The sequence below is a fragment of the Pundamilia nyererei genome, unplaced genomic scaffold (assembly GCF_000239375.1).
Source record: "Pundamilia nyererei isolate P.nyererei 1_Seehausen unplaced genomic scaffold, PunNye1.0 scaffold00002, whole genome shotgun sequence".
In the NCBI taxonomy this organism is placed as follows: Eukaryota; Metazoa; Chordata; class Actinopteri; order Cichliformes; family Cichlidae; genus Pundamilia; species Pundamilia nyererei.
In genome coordinates this window covers 9,400,135-9,411,771 of record NW_005187403.1, presented here as the reverse complement: position 1 = coordinate 9,411,771, position 11,637 = coordinate 9,400,135, and the positions used below count along the sequence as shown (strand labels likewise).

Genomic DNA, 11,637 nt, shown 5'->3' with positions numbered 1-11,637 from the left:
TACAAATGCACAGAGTGTGAAGTAGGTTCTTATGGGAGCAAAATCATTACGAAGACAAAGCTAATGTTCTTTTGACAAATGACAGTGGATTTGATAAGCACAGTAAGTACCACAGTAAGATAACATGGCATAATACACATGTTTAATTAATGACACTGCAAGGCAAGTACCAACCTACTGTGAGCTGAGCCTTTCTGGTTAGACTTACCCCGGCTCAACTTTCCATCGTTAACAGAAATAAATTGAAACAAAGATGAAAGTTTAGTGGGGTCGATGAATACAAAATACATTCTGGTTAAACAAAAATTTTCCCCACAGAATTTGACACTGATTTAAATAATGGGTACACAGAGTAACACCTTTCTTTTTTGTTTCCTCTAGTCTCTCTTCAAAACGTACTGAACCATGTACTGTCGGTCTATTTAAATGCTTTTCGTGTTTCGTTTCAGACATACTCTGCACCTAGAGACGTGTGCGTTCTTTATCCAAACAGGCACATCAGCCTGGAAGTGCACTTTGCCTGTCATCTGCATGTAATCAGCCAAGTGTGCCTTTAACTGCAGGGAACCATGTAAGTGTAGCTAAGTATGCATCTTGCAATTAGCATGGAAATTTTTCTAGCTTCAAAGCACAGGTGCAAATTGCACAGGTGTAAGAAAATGAAGGCTGCGATGGAAAACAGGAAAAGTTCTCTATAAATGTTCTCTCTGAAGTGTGACTTAACTTCTTGGAAAGATAAATAACCACAATACCTAACTAATTCCAAACAGAAAAAGTGGATGGAGAGCTGTGGCTGAGTGGTCATTTTACTTGATGTTCAGAACTGAAAATAGGGCCCTTTTAAGAGCCAAGTAGATTTGTCTGTAGTTACCTTGACAGTGTCAGGGAAACTCTTTATAGAAATCATTAGTGAATTACAATTTTACCCAAGTTGAAAAAAAGTCTATAAGTCTCAGCTAGAGCCAAAAATGTTTATCCATAATGTTTGTAACTTTGCAATTATCTAACTTTTATTTTAATGTCTTTTTTTGGTTTTTGACTGTCTCCTAAGACTTCCAAGTCACTGTGCCAGTGAGCGTCACAGAGCACAACAACCATACGTAAAGGATGCTTAGTAATCAGCAAAATGTATTTCTGAGTATAGACCTTGCCAAACAACCTTAGGGTGTATAAAGGTGAGACATTCACTAAAAAGGAGGAACATGAAAAGTTAATAGTGTTGTAACTTCTCTTTGGTAATTCACTGTTTGACAGTTTCTTCATTTTTAAGGGATTAATTCCTGCTATTAAGGGAGCTTTGATTAATTCTTGCCTGCAAGAAAGGATTTGAAGAAATTTAAAAAGAAAAATCATTAAAGAAAGTTTTTAAATTTCAAGAAATTTAAAAGCAGGGACCAAAAACACATTTTAACAATATCATATACACTATATTATTTTATATTGATCTCATAAGGTAAAAAAAACCAGTATGTCACTCATTGTGTGTCTCAGGTCTCCCAACGCTAGTTGTTTCAATTTTGTAATGTCATCAGAGTCCTGGTCTTGAGTACATGTGTATTTACTTTCTGTATTTAATATAACCCAGCTCATGGAGTTGGAGCCTGGAGGATCAGGCCCCACTGTGCAGCCTACTGTTTGAGGGCAAAGGGATAAAGACTGCCTCTTTGCCAGGGTTTATAATCCTCAAACTGTGCCTTTGTCTCATCTGTCAAACTGTGCCTTGTTGAGTGTATTAGAGGAAGTTACCAACTGGTTTAGCCTCTCAAAACTTTAGGAAACCTTGGACCTTTAGTCCCCAGTTTAAGCTCTGGACATGTCAGTCTTTCTTCCAAACTGTCTAAAGATAACTCTTCAGTCCCTGTTTAACTTAGAGCTGATAAGGTGATCACAGGTAACTATCACAACTAACCGCTGAGTGGTTTCTGTTATATTCCAGGAATGCTTTTAGAACAAAACGACTGGTTGTGCATCAGAAGTTAGTGAGGTTGATGTCTGCAGCTACTCTTGGAAAAACCCGAGGCGTATACTAAGTGTCTATACTCGTCATTGTGGGTACAGAAAAGGTCGTCAGATGTTGCCTTTATGGGGGAGTTAAACCATAGCTTTTCATTCCTTTGAATGCTCTGAAGCCTCTTAATTTATAACGTGAGGTCCAAACAAAACTCTGAGAAAAATATTTTCAGTTTGTATTTACCTGTTCTGTATACTTTGGTAATTAGTTGACATTTCCTGAATGCATGAAAAAACAGTGTTAGATTGGTCATCTTTTACAATAACTCACTCTAGCTAATAGATGCATTAGTCTGATTCTTTCTGTTTAACAGCTTCTCTACGTTCCAATAACATCTTCAAGGACGTTGCTGACATGACTGTGTCGAGTGTTAAATCCCAAATAAATGAAACTTAATAGCATTTAGAACTGCTTCTTTTGAAAGCTGTTTATATTAAGAATATAGGGATATTAAAGCAGAAGTGTCCTTTTTTATACACTTATCTGTGGATTACTGAAATGCTGAATTCTCTGAGGAATTATGTGAAATTACAGTACCTGAATTATAGCACACTTCTGAGAGAAGACTTCACACAAACACCTTACACAGGCTCTTATGTTAATATTATTCAAATTGCTTCTTTGACTATAATTTGACCATTTTAAAATGAAATTAATGGTGTAAAACTGCAGACTCGAAACACTTACCTTGTGTTCACCACCCTTACTGGGTACACGGAGATTTTAGCAGGACGACGATGCCCAAAGAAACTATTAATACATTCGGATAAATTCTACCTAGATCTAAAATTTTAGCCATTTTTGAAAGACGGAAAGGTTTCTCTCCGTTTCTTAAAAGTATGCGCTGTAAACTCATGACCCTGTGCCAAGCACAACTATTATGACCCATAGGGCAGAGCAGTTGAAAAGCATTTTATGGTTACCCTGCTGAAAGCAGTGCCTATATAGTATGCGCATGAGATAGTGACGACAGACACAGAGAATGTGAGATATAGGCTGAGCATGTTTACCGTGGATACTGTATTTGTGCATAAATAGACCCTATCATCTCTCAGTGTTGAGCATTTCCTCACAGACAGCATGTGACTTATCAGAGTGAGCCAGGTTTTCAGAGAGCTGACAGTTTAAGGAGAACTGCCATGGGATAAGTCTCAATCCTCACTCAACCATTACACTCTCATGCCCTTCTCTCTCTCTCTCTGTCACACACACGTATCTACATAGACATGCACACACACACACACACTGAAGCAAGCACAGACGCAGCAACCCAATGGCAAATCCTGACTACCGATTTTCAGAGCTGCCTCAATGTGTCTCTCGAGATGCAGAAAAACTGTTCAGATGTGAAACAGCAGGTCTCGAGGGAAGACTAAGTGTCTACAAGTTTAGTTGGAAATAATATAAAAACAGATTCTTTTTTCAATAGATAAGAAAACAATAAAAGGGAAAGAAAAAGCATAAACGTATAGAACGAGACACGATTCTAGGTAAGATTAAAGAAAAGTGAAGAACAACATAATGAACAGTCACTGACAATTGAAAGAAAAAAGACATGACACATGAACATTAGTCTGTATAGTCATGTAAGTGTAATGCATGTACTTGTACACTAGTTACCGGAAGGTCATTTGGAATATCTGTCCCAAGTTGACTTGCTGGGTTTTGTTGTTGTATCCATGCAGCATCTCACCAAACAGGGTGTCATTGAAGTAGACATCCTGCTTAGGGCATTTTGGTCCATCACAGTTGTCTGACTGCAGGAGACAGGAGCGCCCATCGCCTGCCAGCTTGTACTCTTGTACGCATCTGAGGAGGAAGGAAACACTGTCAATACAATGTATGATATGCAATCTAGGAGACCTTGTTTACACTTGAGGTGAAAGCATAGTGCTGGCAAGATTTGAAACAGAAGATTGAGCTGTAGCAGGCTGATTGTGATTTGAAAGACTGACATTATATACAAGGCTGTTCCCATGTTCCTACTTTAATTTTCAATCTATAAAGACCAATACAGAGAAACTCAGCATGCCAAAATTGTACCGATTTTCGTTAGAATTCCCAGACTAATAACAGCCTGACACAGACAATCACAACCAATGTTTTGAAAAGACATTTTTCCAGGTTTTCAGTTTATATACCATTAAATCTACTTTGTTACTGTCAAAGCTAAAATGCCTTTTAAATATGCAAAGTGCTACAGTAGCAATTATCAATGGCGAGTTTGTGGACACAAGCACTCTGGTGAAAACCATTTTAAAACAGATTCCAGTGCCACTGGATTCAGCAGACTCTGCAGTTAGTCACAATTATAGCTTCCACTATTGTGTGCAATCCTGTCTTACAGACCAGGCTGAGCAGTTAGTGCTGCTGGATAGGGCTGAGCGCAGGACTCATGCAATTGTTCATGTCTCTTCACCTCGGTGGGAAGGAGATGTCAACTGCTGTTGGCAATACTCAGATCTGGTGGAACAGGGGCTTTCTGTAGTTGAAGGCAAATCTGTTTCCATTTTTGTAAATGAACAATTTGTATAATTACAGAACAAAGTTATACCATTCAGATGATTTTATTAATTTAATCTGTTTTTTTTCCCCCCACAGGCCACTTTTAAAAAGCATTGTGCATTTATTACAGAACATGTGGGTATACAGGCTAGTGATTTAGTAAAATACACTTATGAAATTAAACAGGATATCATGGTAAATGGACAGAGCCTCAACGTTCATGTTTGCCCACAGTGTAAGGGTACCAAATGATCTGGGGAAAATGAGGACATCATTCCAGATCAGACACAGATCAAGAATGAGGGCATGCTTCATGTTTCTTTAGGCTTCTGCTAAAGTTTAGGTTTCCATCAAAAAGTCAACAGATGCATTTAGACATGTTTTTTAAGTATCCTTTTATCAGTTATCAGGTCCCAGGAATTAAGCAACTTTCATTGGCATGATCAGAACAGTTTCCATAAATGAGCAGCCAGTCTTGAGATATAAATACCCTCAAAGAAGACAGCTATTTAAAGGAAAATGGGAAGGACAACCCTAAAGCTAACAAAAACACTGACAGAAGTACTTCCTGTATTTTTGGTTAATATTTGTAGCCCTTTTTCAGACCTTTCATGTTTGGAGCAACAATATAATATTTAATATTGCTCCAGGAATATCACTGCTTTTAGAAATTGGGTAAAAAGACCAATATAGAAGTTCAGGTCTTTGTGGCAGAAATACTCACTAACCTGAAGGGTTTTATTCAGTGTAGATCATTCTTTTCTTTAACCTAACCTTAAAATGGTTCCCTGTCCCAAAGCTGAGCACGTAACAGAAAAATTATGATAACAATAAATTCTAAACGAGAAAAAAATATTTAATCAGCCAGCTAAGAACGACCTTGTTTCTTTTTTCATGCAAACTCTAGTCTCACAGGTGGAAGTCCTGTGTTTGACCCATTTGTTCACTATTCACATCTTTTCCAGCTGCCACGGACCACAGTGCAGTAGTTTTTTTTCAGTGTTTTTCATCAAGTTGCAAAGTAACAGTGTGATTGCACTGGGGAATGTAAACAGTCTGCACTCAAATGGAAACCTAAGTATTTACAATATACTGGGTACAATCAAAAAGTTCTATGAATAAGTGCAAACAAAAACTATACCTAATTGAAATTTGGCATGATTTCCCCTTCAAGAATATCTTCATTCTACAAAATGACATCACACAGAGGCTCACTGTCAGCCAAAGTTGAAGTTTTTTAGCTAAGAGTCCAGTTTCATTGAATGTCATGTCCAGGGTGGTACCAGGATAATAGTCATCCTCTTTGTTTTCAACATTCACAAGGATGTGCACTACCAAAAGATCCCCCTGCCTCAGGCTGTCAATGCAAAGCTCCATTTGTACCATGCAGAGAACTTTGGCATGTGCCATGTTGTGCTGGAACTTAGTGCACTGACAAGGCTGGAGGTTTTTTTTTAATCTACACATATAAAATCCTCACAGACCCATCAGATTTGCCTCCCTGTGACTTCCACTGCTTCCACAAAATGAAAATCAGGTTAAAGGTTCACTGTTTTGACGCAGTACCTCCGTAACATTCAGGCACATGTGCCAAGAGAACAGAACGGGGTTTCCACTGAGCAGTCTAAAAATAGTAGCTGGGCTAGAAGCTGTGAACACGATCTCAGAGGTGAGATTCACTAATATTACTTGTATGAGGTTTGAATTGTTTGGACAAATTCATGCAAGTTTTCTTTCCACATCTTTGTATTGTGTATGTTTTTGTAGATTATGCTCGTAATGGCTATACTAGAACTGTATGATATGTATTTGTCAATCTATCTATATGGCTTTCTAGCTATGGTTTATTCACTGGTTATTTCGTATTTAGTATTTTTTGAAAATTTACATTTGTGTAATCGAACCATCACTCATGTAACCTACTTCCAAAGAAAGCTTTATTGGCACCCTGCAGTCTTCTCTTTCTCTATTTACTACTAGCTATTCTCACCCGCAAAACATGAGTACGTTGCTGGAACTTGGGTCATCTTCAAGGGGCACAAGCTGCTGGAGACACAGCTGTTCACAACCTCCATTGAAGCCATCCGTACAGTCAATGCCCCTGGAGTAGTCATAGCAACCTGAGCCATCCTTCATTGGCCTCAGCCCCTCAGGACACTGTAAGAAAAAGAAAGAAGGAAAGGTGGTGGGAGGGATACAAGCAGGGGGTGAGGATAAAGGCACAGAATAAGAATAGAGAAGAAGAGAGTAAAACACATAGGTCAGAATGTGCATTTTAATCAGGATTGAAAAGTACTGAGAGGACAGAGATAGTAAGACTGAGAAGATAAGACAGTAGTAGTAGGGAGTAAGACTTTCAGAAAGAACAAATTCAAGAAAAGAAGAATTTAAGCCAATTATATTTTTCTGATACAACACAATAAAAGGTGGAGGCGCTTAAAGGATTAGAAAATTAAACAACGGCAGCTTGGAATCGTTACCACAGCTCATTTTACTACCTGAGCAGAAAGTCCCCCCTCAGTTCACACAAAGGCCTGTGTTGGTGTTGGTGTTTTGTTTTGTTTTTAAATGCCAGACAGAAAGAAAAAACTCAGAGGCGAAAGATTTAGACACAAGCACCAGCAATTAAAATGATTATCATTTGTGAAATCATTCCACGCTGATAGAAGTGTGATAAAAGAAAATAATAAACTTAAGCATTGCAAATGAGCCAAGGGATTTCAAGAAACAGAAATAGCCACTCTTGTTTGCTGGGAATTAAGTCAACTGATACTTTTTACATGGATAATAATTAGCAAAGTCATTAGTGGCTCACTAAAAAGTGGCGCCCTACCTTGCAGTAAATTATTGATACCACACGCTTTTATCACTGGGTTGTTGTTGTGACATTTCATTTCAATATGAAGTATTACTTCAACTTTGAGTTCCCATCAACCAAACAAAAAACAAATCACATTTATCTGAGTATGTCAACTCAAGCCAGAAATCTGAGGAGGAACAATGGGTCCAGCACCCTAGTCATTTGCCTGGCTAATTTAAAGTGCAGAATTTAATTTATGAAGTGGATTTTTAAATGAATTATATTTCCTCCAGCATAAGAAATACTAATTATTCAGAACTGCAAAAGCAGCAGATGTATTATATAAGAAAGTTGGGCTCCATTAAAAATGTAATGTTACTAACAATAAATAACTTCTTGACTTAATAGCTTACGCTCATAAATTATATTGCATTATTCATCTCATATGTAAACAAGATGCTTATTACACAAACAAAACAAAAAGGTCAGACTTTTCTGCTGGCTCAGCTTAACTGTCAAGTCAATCAACATGCTGCTGAAACAATATTGATAAGTGTTATTATATCAAAAAGCATAAAAAAAATGTGTGTGTGTGTTCATTGTTCTAACAATTAACAGAATATTAGCAGAATATTAAAATATTACACATTCTATATATAAATCATATATCATATATTTTCACTGAAGCTGAAGCTTTGCCGGCTCCACGATGTGAATCTCTCATACCATCACATCCTAAAGAATCTCTCATGGACTGATGTCTGATGACAGCTGAGCACAGTGAACTCCTTCTTATGTTCAAGAAACCAGTTTGAGATGATTTGAGCTTTGTGACATGGCATGTATCCTGTTAGAACCAGCCATCAGAAGATTCGTATGATGGTGGAAGTCATAAAGGGATGTACATGCTCATCAACAAGATTCGGGTAGGCCGCAGTATTGCTATCATGCATAGTTAATACTAAGGAAGCTAAAGCAAGAAAACATCCAAGAAACTACCCTCCACATCATTACACCACCGGCAGAGTGATATACTGGAGTGAACCTTTGATACAAGGTAGGATGGATGCATGCTTTCATCTTATTTAAACCAAATTATGACACTGCTATCCAAATACAGCAGCAGAAATCATCTTTCCAATCTTCTATTGTCCAGTTTTGGTCAGCTCATGCAAAGATGCGGTTTCCTGTTTTTACCTGACATGAGTGGCACCTGGCATGATTCTTTTCCTGCTGTAGCTTCTCTGATTCAAGGGCATTATTATATATCCTGTATTTAAGCACTAAAAAGTCTGATTGGAATTTTTAAAAAATATATATATTTCAAGAGACACCTGGTTAAGGGGCCAGCAGAAATTGCAGCAAATATAATACAAGTGAAGAAAGAAACACATTTCTTCTGGACATCTTGATGGCAACGAGTGGTTATTTCAGGTATTGATGCCTTCCCATCAGTTTGAAATAGTCTAACTATTTGCTCTGAGTTCTGACATCAACAAGGCACTCCTAGAGAACTTACTGCATACTTGCAGCTCACTGGATATTTTCTCTTTTTTGGACTATTCTCTGCAAACCCTAGTCATGGCTGTGCAGGAAAATCCCAGGAGATCAACAGTTCCTGAATTACTGAGATCAGACAGTTTGGCATCAGCAACGTTGTATCACCTTTCTTCTCCATTCTGATGGTGAGTTAATAATAATAATGGTTTATATAACGATTTATATAGCGCTTTTCAAGGCACCCAAAGCGCTTTATAATACCACTATTCATTCACTCTCACATTCACACACTGGTGCAGGCAAGATACAGTTGTAGCCACAGCTGCCCTGGGGCAGACTGACAGAAGCGAGGCTGCCATATCGCGCCATCGGCCCCTCTGGCCAACACCAGTAGGCGGTAGGGTAAAGTGTCTTGCCCAAGGACACAACGACAGAGGGATCAAACCAGCGACCTTCCGGTTACAGATGCGCTTCCCAAACCCCTGAGCCACGGTAGCCCTTGAATGCACTGAGTTGTTGCTATGTGATTGACTGATTAGATATTTGGATTATTTGTTGCATTTTTTAACATTTGTTTTCTAGTTGGCAATTTTTTATAACTGCACCAGGAAGGCCACATCCAACTACTGCAGTATACAGTATATAACCTTTGAATTAGCTTAACTAAACAGAAAACAAATCATTCCTCTGTGTAGTGAGAACCAGGATCCAGTAGCCCTGACTTTCACAAGTTAACGTATGTCATTACTGAGATGTTATATAATGTTTCCTACAAAGTGTGACATTACATGCTGGAAAACAACAACAGAATTACCACCCCATATGAGTTTCCAGTAGGATGCATATAGTCTCAGAGATACTATAAATAGTTTCCATCTCATCTTTGAATATTTGACAGGTTTCAGCTGTGGTCAATTTACACTTTCAGATGTGAGCCACATGCTGAAAATGTGTTGGTTTTGCCAGCCTTTCAGTTTCAAGTGTTGCTGTAATGTCTTCCTTGCTTGTATTGATATCTGACTCTCTTTGCTAAGAAACGAGGACTGTGAGAGACTGAGTTACATCAGTTTTCTAGTCCACAGTTCAATTCTTTCACTAACTGCTACTCTGACTCATCTAGACTCCTCAAGTTTTGTGTGCCAGCATAGGATATTTTTGTAGGCGTGCAATGCCAAACAGCTAAAATGTCTGCTGGTTGTGGTGTATTTATTCTTAAAGAACAAAAAAAACAACAAAAAAAAACAATGCTATATACTAAACACTACATATTTCTCAAAGTTCAGAAAGTTAAATGACTTTATTATTTCTCTGAGAACTTTTTCTTAGGTTAGGAAGTTAAAGGATCTAGTGCACGTAAGGAAGGTTCACTGACATCATTAGTCACATGCCTGCAGACACAGTTGTATAGACGCTAAAGGGAAAACTATGTGTAGCTATTTATTAATGACTGACATAGGCAAGGACTCACATCCAAAGGCACCCTTTTCCCCTCAGTTCTGGTCATCAGATGAGAAGGAAAACAACAGAGAAGTGGTATATATTGTTGTTTTGGACTAGAACAGTTGGCATTTCTACCTCCTAGAGATAGAGGCGTACGAGGTGTGTGAACTTTTATCTCCAACAGCTTTCAACTATCATAGTCGTTATGTTTCCCTGGTTTTCTGCTTAAAGATTTCCAAAGAGATTATTAATCTCATTAAATCCAGCAGAACTGTACAATTTAAGTAACACCATTTATTAGTAACTACAACAACACATAACATATTAGCATTTCTGGAAACAAATGCTTTATAGTAGAACCATTTAAAGGCCATCTTTTCTTTCTCCTTTGCTCAGACTGTTTCAAATCCTCATTTAGTCCAAAACAATGATCATCAGGATCAATCTTATTTTGAAAGGTTTCCTGAGATCAGAAATAAGACTTTTTCTTTGGCATAAGCCTTCTGGAGAAACAATTACATAAATCATATGGTTGTTTTAAATAAAGCTTATGCAATACAGGACATTAGCAGAGAAATCAAGGTAGAAATGAGATAAAGACTAATAATGTTAGAGCTCTTTGGAAATGCATGAAGTCTATTAGAAAAGTATTAGAAAAAATGGGAATGTTCATTAACTGTCTAATACATCTAAAACACTTAGGCCATTTATATGTATAAATATATATTTAAAAAATCCCCATTCGGCCTGGGTGCAGTCTTTATCCTCTAAGCTCAGGTCCTCTTTCAGTGTCCTGAGAGCTTGCGGATCTTGCTTAATATCTTTGTTGTTCCTAGCAAGAGACTTGCCCTTTGTAAATAGGATAACCAGGTGTCACACGTGGAGGAGTACAAAGAAGCTTTATCCTTTGTCCCCATTCCCAGATACTGAGTCAATGTTCTGCAGTTGGTCTGGCTCTAGTTTTCAGTCATCACTGCAGGAGAGACACATTTACACAGTATTGCTCATATCCAGAGGCTGTGAAGAAAGCGAGCAAATATATCATCGTGGGTCAAAAAAGCTTTGCAGATTTTTCGTGGAACATGGTGAACAAACAAGCAAAAGGAAATGCAGCAACAAATATTAAATCGATGGAAGCTGGTGGAAGTCAAGCGAGTTTTTGCACTTTTTGTACCTTTTTTTGACATGAAATGACACAGTAAGGAAGTAAGCAGGTGAGTCTCACACAAGGTATGGAAAAGTGTGTCTCGCAGACGTGCCCTTTGCTTTGGTCTGACATGCTGTGAAGTGAATAACACTGATTATCGCAACTTATTATCCCCACAAGGATCTTTCTACCTACCTACCTATCTATAAATCACAGTTTCTTTAATATCACATG

The 11,637-nt window shown here is 38.0% G+C and overlaps 1 protein-coding gene across 1 annotated transcript in view; it reads right to left on the bottom strand.

Annotated features, from left to right (window-relative positions):
• The window catches only part of astn2 (astrotactin 2), a 284,181-nt gene that overhangs the window by 98,134 nt on the left and 174,410 nt on the right, over positions 1–11,637 (bottom strand). The window contains exons 12-13 of the mRNA XM_013909139.1: positions 6,507–6,673; positions 3,632–3,820 (exon numbers count right to left, since the gene is read on the bottom strand). Of these exons, the coding sequence (XP_013764593.1) occupies positions 3,632–3,820; positions 6,507–6,673 (356 nt within the window). The remainder of the gene's footprint in view (positions 1–3,631; positions 3,821–6,506; positions 6,674–11,637) is intronic.